Below are 15,308 nucleotides of genomic sequence, written 5' to 3' on the forward strand. Positions count from 1 at the left end.
ACACTTCAGGGCGCCATCTGTCCCAGCCTCCGTTCCCCTCTCTCTCCCTGGTGCCCCTCCATGCTTGGCATGGGGGCTGGTGCCCAGCCGGGCAGGGGTGTCGTGCAGAGAATGGTTCGGTTTGGCACAGGCCGCATCCACCGCTGTCAAGGGGATGGAGGCCGGGATGTGGGGCAAGGACAAGTCAAGCCCCGCCTTCTTGTTTGGGAGAGCTCACACTTAGTAAGCACCTACTGTGTGCCCACGTCGATGCCTGACACAGATCAGCTACTGTGACAACAAAGTTAGGGGGTGTCATTTGCCCGTTTCACAGGCGAGGAACCTGAGGCCCACAGAGGGACAGAGTCTGCCCCTGGCGGCGTAGCTCAGGCTGGGGAACCTGCCTGGGGCTGGGAGCAGAGGCGGGACCGGCCGTGTCTCCACCTCCAGGGAGTCAGAACTGCTGCCCAGAAGCCCCCCTCCCAGCGGGGAGACCCAAGGTGTCAGCAGGTCCCAGAGTGGGGTCAGATGTGGAGGGCCTCTCCCAGGAAGCCTAGAGGAAGGCTGGGTAAGGAGGGGCAGCTGTGCAGGTGAATCTCTTAGGAGGTTACATAGGCAGAGGCTTGGGGGTCACTCAGCCTGCTTTTGTTCCAAACCAGAACTTTGCTGAAGGGCCAGTAAGGTCCCTAGATGGCCCATCAGCCTCCAGCCATGCCACATTCGACCCTGCAGCTCCCAACAGCTTCCCAAGCCATTCTTGACCTTCCCAAAGCAAAAGTCCAGCCAGGTCACTCCCCTGCTTTAAGCCCTTCCGTGGTTCCCTCCTGCCCGAGCCCCACAGCCAGGCATCCATCCTGGAACCTCCTTCCTCCACCTCTACCTCTTGCTGATGACGCCTCACCAGCTTCCCCTGGGGTTCACGGACAACCTGCATCCCACCCAGCCTCCTCTCAGTCCTCCCAGCTGCACGCCCAGCCTCCGGCTTCCCCTCCGGCCATTCCCTTTCCTGGACCCTGTTTGTTCACCAAATCTGACCTGGGTTTCAGGACCTCGGGGTTCAGATGCCTCGCACCACCTGCCGTCACCATCTATCCGTTCAGTGGGTACTCGGCATTGTCCTGTGATGATGTGGCCCTCCTGCACTGGCCTGGCAGCCTCTGTCCATCCACCCCTGTCACCCCAGAGCACAGCCTGGAAGCAGGGGGAACATCGGTGTCAGGGTCACCCTGCCTCCTCTGACTGGCCTGCCTGCTGCCATGCTGGCGCCTGCGGGGCCGAGGCCTGAAGGCCCCTCTCAGCTCCCTCCTCCACCCGCCAAGGCTCTCGCCTGGCCTCTCCCTGTGCCTGCCTCCCCACACCCCCATGGACTGTCTCTGGCTCTCTTTTCTCTCTGTGTCTCTCTGTCCCCAGTGCCTGGAGGGTCCAGGGGGCCCCGGCTCCTATGCTGCCACTCCCTGATTGCAAGACCCTGGAGACTGAGGCCCGGCCTGAGCCCCGGGTCCCACTCTCCCCAGGTCAGGCTAATACACCCTTTGTGGGGCCAGCAGCAGGGGCAAGAAACCACCCAGAGACACGGTCACTGAGACCTCCCACCCTGGGCCACCCTAGCTGTGACCGAGAAGTCAAGTCTGAACTTCCCCACCCTCCCTACCCCCAGCCTCAGCTTCTACTCCCCGCTTTCCCCCAGACCTTCCTTCCCGTAGCTGCTCCTCCTCCTCCCGATTGCTCTGCAGTGCTCACCCACCCCCCAGCCTCCCACCTACGCTGGGACTGGGCCGTCGCTCCACTCCTCAACGCTCCAAAGGAGCCTCTGCAGGTGACTGCCTATAGTGTGCCCTGGGCTGAAGCCCTGTGCGGGGCTTGTCCCCTCTCACTTCCGCACCTGCAATCCACCTTCACCTGATCACAGCCTCCAAGCTGCTCTCCTTTCCAGGCCCCCTCGATGCTGCCTCCTAGGATCAGTCATAAGAATCTTGCCTAGCAGTTAGAGTGGTCTTCGGCCAACCTCCCCAACAGCACTTGGGTTTTCCTGTTGAGAGGTGGGACTGAGGGACAGGACTAACTGGATTTCCTAGTCTGACTAAGAATCCCTAAGCCTAGCTGGGAAGGTGACTGCATCCACCTTTAAATACAGGGCTTGTAACTTAGCTCACACCCAACCAATCAGGTAGTAAAGAGAGCTCACAAAAATGCTAATTACGCAAAAAGAGGAGGTAAAGAAATAGCCAATCATCTATCGCCTGAGAGCACAGCGGGAGGGACAATGATTGGGATATAAACCCAGGCACGTGTAAAACCGGGTTTTGAAAGCTTTCCTTGTAAACTTTCCTTTTCCTTCCAGCCCCTGCAAATAAGGAAAATGACAAGGATGTTTGTTCTCACCACTCTTAATCCTCAACATTTGCCTGGAGAACAAGTTAAGACAATAAGGAAAGAAAAATAGATAAGCGAGGTAAACACTGGGAAGGAGCAGATTAAATTGTCATTATTCATAGGTGATAAGATTGTTGGCTTAGAAAATCTGAGACTTGGCCGGGCTCGGTGGCTCAAGCCTGTACTCCCAGCACTTTGGGAGGCCAAGACGGGCAGATCACGAGGTCAGGAGATCGAGACCATCCTTGCTAACACGGTGAAACCCCGTCTCTACTAAAAAAAAATACAAAAAACTAGCCGGGTGAGGTGGCGGGCGCCTGTAGTCCCAGTTACTTGGGAAGCTGAGGCAGGAGAATGGCATAAACCCGGGAGGCAGAACTTGCAGCGAGCTGAGATCCGGCCGCTGCACTCCAGGCTGGGCGACAGAGCAAGACTCCGTCTCAAAAAAAAAAAAAAGAAAATCTGAGACTGAAAATTATTGGAGCTAATAAAAGGGTTTAGTAAGTTCTGTGCATTGATTATGTAAATACAAGCAATACCTTTCCTGTACCCCAGCAAAGCCTATTAGAAAGAGACACTTAAAAGACTTCCCTTCACCGTAGCAACAAAGCATAAGCCCCCCGGGCCACCGCTGCCCTCAGAAGCACAGCTCCGTCCTTAGCTTGGCATTCAAGGCCTCTCCTAACGACCCCTCTGGCTTCAGTTCCAACTCATTCCCTCGCTCTGATCACTCAGAAGCACCCACCTCTCCTCCACACCTTTGCACTCTGCCTACAGTGAGCTCAGCCCCTCCTTCTTCAGTTGTCAACTCATTGAAGGCTCAGCAGAAATGGCTCCTCCTGGGAGAAGCCTTCCCTGGCCAGCTGAGCCCATACCATGTTCAGCACCTCCTGCTCTGGGCGTGATCCCAGCCCTGGGCACACCTGCCATGACGGAGGGACAGTTACAGAGCCTGGAGACGAGGAGACTCCCAAGGCAGGGAGTGAGCCTGTGTGTTGACCTGAGAGTGTCTCCCTGTATGTGCGTGACTGTGCCCTGGAGTGTCCCCAGAGGGTCTGCCAGTGCTGCTGAGTCTGTGTCTGTGCCCGCATGCCCATCTTGGTGTCTTCTGTGTCTATCTGTGCTTCTGCCTGAGCGTGTCTGCCTGTGTATCGGGTGTGTATGTGTCCACTGTGGTTTGCGCTGGCCCTCTGGCCTGGTCAGCCTGCGCTCTGAGTAAGGCCCTTGGCCTGGAAGGCCACACGCAGAGCCGAAATGGTCCTCAAGCCCATGAGTCGCCACCCCCGCCTGCCCATAGCACCCCATGCCCTCCTGCTCCACTTGCCCAGAACATACCTGCTGAGCACGCAGCCTTGGCCCAGGAAGAACGCAGCCACCTGAGAAGCTGGCCTGTGGGGCCCTCAGAGCCGGGCCCTGGCCATTGGGCCTCCAGAGCAGCCCGAGCGAGTGACCAACAGCTGGGACTTCCCAGCCATGGTCAGTGCCTGCCAGGCCCACCCGGCCCCACCCACAGCCCTACCCCCCACCAGGACCCCATACTTTCACTTTCAGAGAAGTTCCCACTTCCTTTTCGTTCCGGAGGCAGCCACTCCAGCTTTCCATTCCAGACAGCTCAGGGCTCAGTCCAAGGGTCAGAGAACAAGGGAGGGGAAGGTTGTAGAGCTCAGCATTCAGGGCTCGAGGTAGCAGGGGGTGGACACTGCCTGCCACCTAAAACACCACCAGCCCCTCCTTCGCTCAGAGGCTAGCGGAAGCAGGCGCTGGCCTCAGGCGACACTCAGCCCACAGTGCCGGAGCCCAGAAGGACCCCTCCCTCCAGGACAGAGGCTCTAGCACAGGGCCAGTCCATCGACTTCATCCCAAGACCCCTGCACCCTGCCTGTCAGGGAAGCTCGTGGTGAGTGAAGGAAGCGGTTGAGAGCCGCAGGCCGTTCCTCGGGGCTTCAGGAGCTGGAGGAAGGGATGGGGTCCTAGGGACGGACAGGGCACACTCAGGAGTGAGGAGGGACGGCATCCTGGGCAGGGGCAAAGGCGTGGAGGCGGGGGGGGGGTCAGGCGGGCAGCTGCTGCGGGGAGCGCCACTGACACTTCCCAGAAGAGCAGCCTCACCCCTGCATAGGGGGATTCCGCAGCGAGCGTCCTAGGAAACAGCTCAGGGAAAATCCAAGGAGGACAGATCCAGGCCTGTCCCAACCTGGGCTGGGGCCACAAGGATGTGCGACGGGGCCGCCGCAGGGTACTGAGGTGGGCAGAAATAGCCTCCTGCGCCAGCATCCTCTGGCTGAGGGCAGGGGTGGCCCCGCGCACCTCAGTCCTAGGACTGAGGGCAGGGATGCCCCATGCACACAGTGTCCTAGGGCTGAGGGCAGAGACAGGCTGGTGCACCAGTGTCCTAGGGCTGAGAGCAGGGATGGTCCCATGTACCCAGCATCCTAGGGCTGCCACAAGAGACCAGGGACTGAGCCTCAACAACAGACGTTTATTCTCTCCCCGTTCTGGAAGCCCGAGGCCCGCGATCAAGGCATCTGTGGGGCTGGTTTCTCCTGGGGCTGGCTCTCTTCTTGGTGTGTAGGTAGCCCCCTTCTTCCTGGATCTCCACAGGGTCTTCCTCTTTGTGTCTGCATCCATATTTCCTCTTCATGTGGGTTGGGGTCCACCCTAATGACTTAATTTCAACTTATTACCTCTTTTGACGTCACATGTTTTTATAAGGAATTTTCCAAATAAGGTCACATTCTAAGATTGGACTTTTTTTTTTTTTTTTTTTTTTTTGGTGACGGAGTCTCTCTCTGTCACCCAGGCGGAAGTACAGTGGCGCGATCTCGGCTCACTGCAACCTCCACCTCCTGGGTTCAAGCGATTCTCCTGCCTCAGCCTCCTGAGTAGCTGTGATTACAGGCACGCACCACCACACCCAGCTAATTTTTTGTATTTTTTGTAGAGACAGGGTTTCACCATGTTGGCCAGGCTGGTCTTGAACTCCTGACCTCAGGTGATTGGCCAGCCTAGGCCTCCCAAAGTGCTGGGATTACAGGCGTGAGCCACCGCACCCACCCAACATACGAATTGTATAGGGGAAAAGCAGCTCGTAACAGACCGGAAGGTGCCTGAGATGCTGCAGTACCATCTGCAGAGGGGCCAAATTAGACTCAAAGATGCCAGTACCTCCTCCAGGAAACCCACCAATTAACCACTTGAGTCACTACCCTGAGCCCTGGGTTCCCTCTGTGAAGTGGGGTGCTAAGAGTCCCACTTCAAGCCCAAGAGGTGCCCAGCAGCCCACAGGCCCGTCCTCCCAGCCCAGTCCCACCTGCTGGCCTGTCCCACCCCATCTGTCTCCAACAGGCAGAGATGAGGGGTAACAAGGAATAAGTACAACTGAACAGAGACAGCCGGGGTCCAAGGTGGCTGGCTTCCCAGGGCTCAGTGACCTGCTCTCGGCCACGCAGCTGCCCGGAGAGGCCAGGACTGCAGCCTAGGTCTCTGGTTCTGTAGACTGGGTCTTCCCATAGAGCCAGGCCCTGGTGGACCACAGACTCCCTGGTCTGATCCTCCCACCTCCCAGCTCACAGGGCATGTTGGGGTCCTGGGACCTCCCATTATGAGTCACTCCATTCAATACACAGGTGCCTGAAAAGCTGGTGGTGCCCAGGGTCTGGGGACTGCTCCTGGACTCCCCTCAACTCCCATGTGCTCCCCACAGCCACCTGAGCCTGTGCCCGCTTTCAGCATGAGGTTGCAATGTTTTTTTCATGCTACATCCATGTTTTTCCCGAAGTTTCTCAGTAAAATCCCTTTGGAAAAACCCCAGCCTTGTCTCAAAGAAGCCTGGGGCACAGGGCTGGTCTGGGGTCAGGAGAAGGCAGGGTGGGGGGCCATTAGGAGGGAGAGGCCTAGCCAGGGACACTGACTAGAGGGCCAACCCAGTTCCCCACGACCGTGGAGAGGCACTTCAATCTCTGAGCCTCAGTTTACTCCTCCAGAAAATGGGATTGTCGTCCGGATCAAATGGGTTCGCCTTGGCTGAGGACCTGGCTCCCAGGTAGGGAAGGCCAGGGAGCAGGACCCCCACCACCAGATGCTTGCCTGACCGGGGGCTCGCTGAGAGGCCAGGCTGTCACACCTAGGGTGTAGAAGCCAGAGGCGGCCGCTTCCACCCTCACTGCTGCCCCGACCAGCGTTAAGCGCAGCATGAGCCGCGGAGGCCCAGGCTCCCTCCCTAACCCGAAGCGGCTGCGGGCAGCGGGCAGCAGACCACTCTGTCCCAATCCCATATTGCAGGGTTGAGGTGGGAGCCCGGGCGGTGGCCCCAGCCGACGACAGGGGGAGCCGCAGGACGACTCCCGCGGGTCGTCCCCAGGTCGCCGCGTGCCGGGGGCGGGGCCTGGCTGGCACCGCCCCTGCCGTCTGCGCCCGCGGGCTCTGGGCGTGGCTGGGCCTTCTGGGCCCCGGCGGGCGGTGAAGGGCGGCGGGGTGGAGCAGTGCCCCGCGGTCGGGCCTCCCCATCCCTGGCTCAAGGGCACGCAGGGTCCTGGGACCTGCGGCGGGGGTCGCCTCCGCCCGAAAGCTGCCCTGCTGGACTGGGCGCGCCGGGGGGCGCTGTGGGCGCCCTGGGACTCCGCCGGAGCTCGGGCGGTCGGCTGTGTGGGTCCCGGGCAGTCGCGTTGAGATGGGTGTCATAATTCTCGCCCCGGAGCCATGTGCTGAGGATTAAATCTCAGTAAATGGCGTCATCGCCCACTCACATGCCGGCCTCCCTGCATTCCACATCCCACGTGTCTGCAAAGCATCCTGCCAAATGTCTGTCCTCTTTCACAAAACTACCCCCATGTCCCCCATCCTGGTCAAGCCTCTCCTTCCCTGGCTCCAGAACCGACAGGAAGGACTGGAGGAGGACGGAGAGGACTGAAGGCCTGCCCCACCCCTCTCCTGAGCTATAGTCCAGGGGAGAGCCCATGGGGTCCTGAGGTTTAAAACTGAAGCAGGCTGCCAGGCCAACTTCCGCACCTTGCCTCCCACCTTTCCGGCACTGGGGGGTGGCTGTTTTTAGAAGGAAGGCTGTAGGAGAAAGTGCATCTTCATCCTGGAGGCTGGTGAGGCAGCAGGAAAGCACAGAGGGGCACGCCTGCCCGGGCCACAAAAGAGCCATGGACTTGGCAGAGCTGACATTTATGGAGTGTCCCACTGCCCGGCCCTAAGCTTCCTCAGCCTGGCTCAAGCTGGCTAAGGGCAGAGGGCCAGGTTGGGGGGACACACCTGGGGAGGGGGCCCCGGGCCACACTCAGGGCTCTGCCCCCATGCCAGCTGCAACCAGGCAGCACGGCTCCCCTCCTGCAGTAGGACGGAGCCCGGAGACACTATCGATGGACCCAGTGGAGGGACAGGACCCCCACAGAGGGCAGGAAGAGACGCCTGCTCAACCGACCTCTGATGTGGGTTCTGTGGCAGCCTTGTGGCTTCCTGACCTCAGGGATGCCCTTCGTAGCCCCTAGCCTTGGGCACCTTGCTTTGCACCTCAGTTCCCGCACGTGTAAAATGGGACCTTCACAAGAATTTAACGAGATCCAACCTGGAATGGTGCGGCCCACGCCAGGTGCCATTGCTGTGCTTTCCTGCACCCAGGTCCAGCCCTGGCCCCAAGGAGGTCCCACGGACGGTTGGGAGGCCACCTGGAGGAGGCTGGTTCTGCCTTGGGCAGCCTTGGCCGAAGCAGAGAGAGGGTCCCTGGGCAGAGGCACCAGCCACAGAGCCAACTCAGCCCTGCCCAGCCTGCCCCAGTGCCATGCCCAAGTGGTCACCTAAGAGGTGCTCTGGACTGGCCAGCCTGGCTTGGAGCTGAGGCCCTCACCTGGAAGACCACAGGCAGAACCCAAACTGTCCTCAGTCTCTTGCATCCCCATCAAGTGTGCCTGCTGGCCACCAGGAGGTGCCTTTATTTCTGCTTCAAACCTCGGAACAAAGCGGGGTGTGATCCAGACCTGGGCCATGGGCAGGAGAGGGCAGGGCTGCAGTCCTGGTCAGACCTGGTGAGACAGGAAGCAGCCTCCTTACTCTCCCGGCTGGGCAGGCCCGGCCCTCCTGTGCATCAGCCTGGCCACCCTGGGGCAGAAGCCCTCAGCAGTCAGACAGCAGAGCCCAGCCACGTCCTTGTCCTATCCCCGGGGCGGGGCTGCTGGGTCCTCAGAGCAGGCGCACTCTCTGCCAGCAGCATTTGCAGCTTTCCCTGGTTCTCCAGGCAGACTCGGGGAGGAGGCTGCAGAAACATAAAGGTGGCCGTGTTGGTTGTGGGGGGTACTGCAGCCTGAGAGGATCCCAGGGGCCTGAAATGAGCCTTTGGCAGGCAACTGGGCTGGGGCAGGCCAGGAGGTCCCCTTGGGTGATGAGAAGCGGGAGAGGTGCTTGGCCAGGGAGGCAGAATGAGGCTGGGCTCTGCAAGCAGGGGCAGCTCCCACATCCACCAGATGAAGGGGTGGCAGAGGGAAGGGAAGTCCAGGACAGACTCAGGGACCTCCCCAGAGCCCAAGTCCCAGGGGTTACCCAAGGGGTGGTCCCGGATGCTGTCTTGGGCCCTGGGCAGAAACTGACAAGAGGTCGAGAGGGCTTTGGGCAGAGGAGGGCGTTATAGGTCCAGACAGATAACCTCTTCTGGCCACACTGAAAAGGGGGTTTCCTGGCCAGTACAGGCTGAGGTCTGGGGATGGGAGAGGGCAGGTAAGGTGCTGAGCAGCGCCAGCTGCGGCCGAATTCACTTCTTCCTCGGGGACTCCCAGGGGCCTCCAGGGGACAACATCTCCCAGGGCACAGCTCATGCCCCTTGCTCAGTCCACAGTGGCCCTCAGAGCCGTCCACAAGGTCCCCATGGCCCAGCCTGCTGCCTCTCTGGCTCCTTGGGCCTGGCCCCGGCTGCCGCCTCCTGCTCACACAATTCTCCCAAAGTTTCAGCCTTTACTTATTTATTTTTGAGACGGAGTCACTCTATCGCCCAGGCTGGAGTGCAGTGGCGTGATCTCAGCTCACTGCAACCTCTGCCTCCAGGGTTCAAGCGATTCTCCTGCCTCAGCCTCCTGAGTAGCTGGGATTACAGGCGCCTGCCACCATGCCTGGCTAATTTTTATATTTTTAGTAGAGATGGGGTTTCACCATGTTGGCCAGGCTGGTCTCTAACTCCTGACCGCAAGTGATCCACCTGCCTCAGCCTCCCAAAGTGCTGGGATTACAGACATGAGCCACTGCGCCTGGCCTGCTTTCAGCCTTTAAGCAGGGCACCTGCAGCCGGATGGAGCCTGCCAACAGGCCAGCCCATCCCCCACCACGTGCACCTGCACCCTCAGCCTCCCAGGCCCTAGTGAGCAAGGCACACTTGCTCTAAAGGTGATGACAACGAGCAAGCGCTGGATGATGAGGGGCAAGAATGTGGCATCACTCATTCAACAAGTATGCACCGTGCACCTCCCGTGCCTAGGCCTGCGACTGAGAGTGGATGAGGGACCTCACTTGCTGGTGGGAGGGAGGACGGTGCTAGGGAGGGGGGTCAAGGCCAGGCAGCACCTAGAGCCCCAGGCAGAGGCTCCAAGGCGGGCGGAGGATGGAGTGTGAACAGGCAGGAGGCAGGAAGGCCTTGTCTGCCAGAGTCGAAGGAAGCACGCCCTGCTTCTGACCCTGGCAGTGGCCACTTCCTCCTCGCAACACCCCCACAGGTGCCCTCACTTACCAGCAGCAGCCTGGCTCTGAGAGGGGCCCCTCTGGGCACTCTCCAGGGGCCAGCGCAGCTCCCCGCTCTCCACAGGGTCCGCCTCACTGGGCTCCACCACGATTGAGGGCAGCCGCTGGCCCAGTCGAGGGCCCTTCTCCCGGGCACCTGCCACAGCCTGCAGGGAAGATGGGCAGGAGCACAGCCATGCTAGGCCTGGTACTCCTGTTCCCTCCCACCCCCGTCCCACACACTGCCCCACGAGGGGGATCAGAGACCCTTCCCACCCAGTCCCTAGGGCAAGGATGGGCACATGTGTGTTCGCACAGGCCCTACCAGGTCCCAACCCTAGGGTGCTCAGCCCTTGGGGTCACAGCTCTCAGGAGGCACCATAGGATGCAGCTGTGCTCAGCTCCAGGAGCCCATTGCACAGCCAGAGCCAGAGGCCGGAGAGGCCAAGGTCACCAGGAACGAGCCCAGGCTTCTGCGCACCCCCAGCTGCCTCCTGCACCCGAATTCCTGCCAGCCCCTTCCTGGGGTCTTCCCTGCTGGGCCCTTGGCCTCCTCCAGGCTCAGAGGAGCTGGGAAGCAGTTGCCATGGCAACCCAAGCAGCTGGCTCTGGGCTCGCTCTTGGTTCATTGTTCAGTGCTCACAGGAGTGTGCGGGGGCTGCATCCCCAGGCCTTCCCAGTGCCCTCAGCATCTCCACCTCCCATTCAAGGCCTTTGAGGCTGCAGTGCTACATGCAGAACTCTGTGCCTCAGCACCCCAGTGGCCCTGACTTGCCTGCCTTGTCCCACCCCCACGCCTGTGCTCGGGTAGATGCCCCTGCCTGGAGCTCCCTGTCTCCCTTCTCTTCACCTAGAAGGGAAGCTGCTGGGTCCACCTTCCCAAAAGGGCACAAGGGCCTCGAGGAAGGACAGCCACGCAGCAGGGGCGACTTAGCTGAACGGCCCTCGGCCACTGCGGCAAGATCCCTGAACAGTACACATTCCTAAGCTCCAGCCCAGACTCTCTTTTAACCAAGGACCACAGGTGACCCTCAAGTGTGAGAACAGGTGTCACTGGACTGGGATGTCTGTGGAATGAAGCAACTGTCAGAGGCAGCAGAGCAGGGACCCCATCCCTACCCCAAAGGCTGGACCCTCCCGGGGGCCACCCTCATGCTGGCATTACCAGTCCAGGGGCTCATTCCCCAGCCTGCTATCCCTCCCCATGTGCCATTCTCCTTCCTGCCCCCAACCAAGGGCGCTCCTCTCCAAGTCTGCCCACTGGGGTGAACGAGGTCCAGGCCAGCAGTGTTTGCAGCTCTGAGGCCTGGTGCTCACCTCTGTCCACCCTGCCTGGGAGGTTGTGTCTGCAACCCCAAGTTCCAGACTGGTCCCTATGTCACTCCAGGCTGGTCCCCCTCTCTGACCCCACCGCTCCCTGACAAGGAGAACAGCTGGGCTCTAGCTGGGCTCTAGCACTCAGAATACTAAGGCTGCAACCCTGTGTGGGGAGCTTGTTTTTTTTAGTTTCATCAGCACCAACCCATCCCCCACCGAAAGGTGACGCTAGGGGCAGGGAACCCTGGCGTTTCCTCACTCAGCAGAGAGCAAAGCGTGCCTTGGGGGACAATCCCTGGGGTCCTCAGGTCAGGAAGGGGTGCTCAGTAAGCAAGGAATGCTGGCCTTCAATTGTTTTATCCTTTATATTTTTATAAAAGAGCAACGAGCTAGGCACAGTGGCTCACGCCTATAATCCCAGCACTTTGGGAGGCCAAGGCGGGTGGATCATCTGAGGTCAGGAGTTCGAGACCAGCCTGGCGAAAGCCAACTCTACTAAAAATACACAAGTAACCGGGTATAGTGGTGGGCACCTGTAATCCTAGCTACACCAGAGGCTGAGGCAGAAGAATTGTTTGAACCTCAGAGGCGGAGGCTGCAGTGAGCCAAGATCGCGCCATTGCACTCCAGCCTAGGTGACAGAGCAAGACTCCATGTCAAATATAAATAAAAAAATAAATGAGCAATGATCTCCCCCACCCAGATGGGTAAACTGAGGCCAGCAGCAAGGCAGGGCATGCCCCAAGTCATGGGACAGAGTTTGAGACTTGCTCCCTCCCGATCCCCCAGAGTCCCCAGCACGTACCTTCCCTGCTGGGCCTCCAGCCCCCTCAGCAGTGCCTAGCTGTGGTGAAGCAGGCCGGGGGGTGCTCATGCTGCTGCCGCCACTGCGCCACTAAGCTACACTAGAACTGAGAGCAGAAATGGGGTGTCTGCTGTTGGCCTGATGCTGGATCTACCCTCCCCCGAAGGCCTCAGGCACTGAGCCCACCCCACTCCACCCCAGCCCAGGCCCAGTGCTCATGGCTCCAGCTGGACCTGTATTGCACTGCTCCCTGCCTGAGCCCGCTGCCAGAGGGGGCACTGAACTGTGGCCGCATAGTGCGCCTGTAAGAGGGCACGGGCAGGAGGGGAGACCTGGAAAGGCTTCCTGGAAGAAGTCCGCTGATCTGAGGCCTGAGGGATGAGCAGAAGGTAGCCAGGCCAGTTGGGAGGACAGAAGCGCATTCTGAGACAGGAACAGTTCAGGAAGGACACAGAGCGTCCAAGGGACCTAAATGGGTTTCTGAGACAGGAGGCTGGTAGTAGTAGGGACTGGGTTCAAGTCAGCCAGAGACCAAGGTGCCCATTTCCTCCTTGAGAGCAGGCACCCTACATACCCCGGGGCCAGGCCCTCAGCACCCACAGCCCAAGGGAAACTGACATCCTGCCTGCACTTGGCCACGCCCACTCAGGCTGGCCACAGCAGAGGGAGCCCCGCTGGAGCCCTGGCAGCAAGGGCTCTGGAAAGAGAGCCCCTGCCAGGAGCCGGCACCAGCCAGACCCTTCACCTGCTGTGTGGGTTCTTGGGGCCACACCCAGGTCAGAGGCAGAAATTGGGGTGGGGTCTGGCAGTGGCTGGCATGCAGGCAGCAGAGGGCCATGGGCAGGGGCAGCCCTGCAGGAAGGGGACGGGGTAGTAGGAGAACAGAGACCAGCAGGATGGAATGCCTGTGACGTCCTGCTGGGGTGGGTGAGGGTGGTCCTGTGGCTGCCAGCAAAGCAGAGGGCTGCCATTCTGGGAAATGAGGTTTCTTTCACCAAACACCCCACTCAGGTCAGCTGGCGTCCCACTGAGGGCCCAGGGAGGGCTAGGAGGGCACACAGTGCAGGAGGCCTCTAGGGGAGCGAAGCCACACCCTCTGGTTTCTCTGCCCAACCCCAGAGCCCAGGGATGTCTCAGTGTCCCCAGGTCCAGCCCTCCATCAAGCCTCTCCTGGATCCCATCCCAGGACCCCAGAACCCAGGTTAGAACCCAGGGCAGCCAGGACAGAGACCCAGCCAGACTTGGGAAGGAGGCAGAGGGAGAGGTAAGAAAAATATTGCCACAGAGACCAGGCGAGAGGTGACTGAGATGGAGACAGAGGAGAAAAGAGAGAGAGACAGAAACAGACCCGCAGATGACACTTGGCCCCGAGAGAGAGGATGACAGAGGCAGATGATAGAGTTGTCTGCTCGAGCCAGGTGGGGGCGGGTGGGGAGGGAGCAGGCAATCAGGAAACAAGTGCCCAAGGGCTGCCTTGCCCTGCCCAGCGCCAGGGTCCAGTGCCAGCTGGGGCACCACACATCAAGGGCGCCCACCACCCCCAGCGCCGCGCGATCCCAGGTCTTGCCAGGCACAGCCCCGGGGGAAAAAGCGCGCGGAGGCATGGCGTCCCACAGCCGGGCTGACCCTGCGAACCCACGCCGTCCCCTTCCCCAGGGAACTCGACTCAAAACTCCCCAAATCCCCCCACGCTCCTCCCGCTCCCAACCACCCCGCACCTGGCCGTCAGGGCGTGCCCGGGGCCTGCACTGCCGGGGCCAGGCTGGGGACGGGGCGACCCTGCGCCACACTCAGACTCGCACTCACCGCCCGCGCGGTTGCTGGCGCTGGGGCCTCCGCGCTCCGCTGGCTCCGCGCTCGTCCGGCTCGCCCTCCTCTCCGCGCTCCCCGCCCACGCGCGCTCTCCCGGCCTCCCTGGCCCTCCACGGGTCTGGCCGCCCGCCCGCCCTCGGCGCCTCCGCCCTCCCAGCTCCGGCCCCCAGGTAGGGCCCGGCCTCATCTTCCCTTAAGCCGACCCCTCTCCAAGGACCTGCCCCTGGCCACTTGAGACGGAACCTCAAGATTGGCGTCCAGAAATTTGAGGTGCAGAATTCGGTGGGGCCAGACACACGGAAAGAGGACTCCCTCCTATTGGGGAATAAGAGGAGTAAAAAAGACAAAAAAAAAAAAAAAAAAAAGCACTGCCGGGCCCAGTGGCTCACGCCTGTAATCCCAGCACTTTGGGAGGCCGAGGCGGCAGATCACCTGAGGTCAGGAGTTCGAGATTAGCCTGGCCAATATGGTGAAATCCCGTCTCTACTAAAAATACACAAAAAAGAAAAATTAGCCAGGCGTGGTGGCAGGTGCCTGTAGTCCCAGCTACTCTGGAGGCTGAGGCAGGAGAATCCATTGAACCCGGGAGGCAGAGCTTGCAGTGAGCCAGGATCGTGCCACTGCACTCCAGCCTGGGTGACAGACCGAGATTCCGTCTCAAAAACAAACAAACAAACAAACAAAAAACTGGGATGGGCTGCAGGAAGAGGGGGGATCACCCCGCAACCCCCCTCTCATCTTCACTTCCAGTTCCATTCCCAAAAAGGAGTAAAACAGCCCTGGGACAAGCAGTCTCATTCAGTCCAGTGCACAGACCTGACACCTAAGGCCAAGGTGCATAATCTCTGGTCCATGTAATTCCCAGCCTGCAACCAGGAAGCCTCCACCATCAATTATCTAACATCCCACTTCCATTCAGTATCCACAGTCCAGCCACTGTCCATCTACCATTCACAGCTATTCATCTATCTTTTGCCATCCTGCCACCATTTGAGACCCACCATCTGCCATCCATCATCCACCATCAATAACCCAACATTCATCTCGCCCACAGTCCACCATCTACCATCAATAACCCAATATCCACCCTGTCCACAATTCACCATCTACCTTCAATAACCCAACATTCATCCCATCCACAGTCCACCATCTGCCTTCAATAACCCAACATCCATCCCATCATCCCATCCACAATCCATCATCTACCTTCAATAGCCCAACATCCATCCCATCCACAATCCACCATCTACCATCAATAACCCAACATTCATCCTGTCCACAGTCCACCATCTACCATCAATAACCCAACATCCATCCCGTC

At 59.9% G+C, this 15,308-nt stretch overlaps 1 protein-coding gene across 1 annotated transcript; it reads right to left on the reverse strand.

Annotated features, from left to right (window-relative positions):
- Positions 1-8,269: 8,269 nt before the first annotated feature.
- Positions 8,270-14,034, reverse strand: LBHD2 (LBH domain containing 2). Its single transcript, XM_023205373.2, has 4 exons — positions 13,894-14,034; positions 12,176-12,281; positions 10,064-10,220; positions 8,270-8,605 (listed from the first exon to the last, which is right to left on the reverse strand). Exons 2-4 carry the CDS (start codon positions 12,242-12,244, stop codon positions 8,505-8,507), a joined length of 327 nt encoding a protein of 108 aa, XP_023061141.1. The 5' UTR covers positions 12,245-12,281; positions 13,894-14,034; the 3' UTR covers positions 8,270-8,504.
- Between the last annotated feature and the right edge of the window lie 1,274 nt (positions 14,035-15,308).

Source organism: Piliocolobus tephrosceles, chromosome 6 (assembly GCF_002776525.5).
Source record: "Piliocolobus tephrosceles isolate RC106 chromosome 6, ASM277652v3, whole genome shotgun sequence".
Classification (NCBI taxonomy): Eukaryota; Metazoa; Chordata; class Mammalia; order Primates; family Cercopithecidae; genus Piliocolobus; species Piliocolobus tephrosceles.

Coding starts and splice junctions, on each gene's coding strand:
- LBHD2 (XM_023205373.2), bottom strand. CDS start 12,244: ATGAGCACCCCCCGGCCTGCTTCACCACAGCTAGGCACTGCTGAGGGG. Junction 10,221..12,175: donor CTGGAGGCCCAGCAGGGAAG/GTACGTGCTGGG, acceptor TCTTCCCTGCAG/GCTGTGGCAGGTGCCCGGGA. Junction 8,606..10,063: donor TCAGAGCCAGGCTGCTGCTG/GTAAGTGAGGGC, acceptor ATGTTTCTGCAG/CCTCCTCCCCGAGTCTGCCT.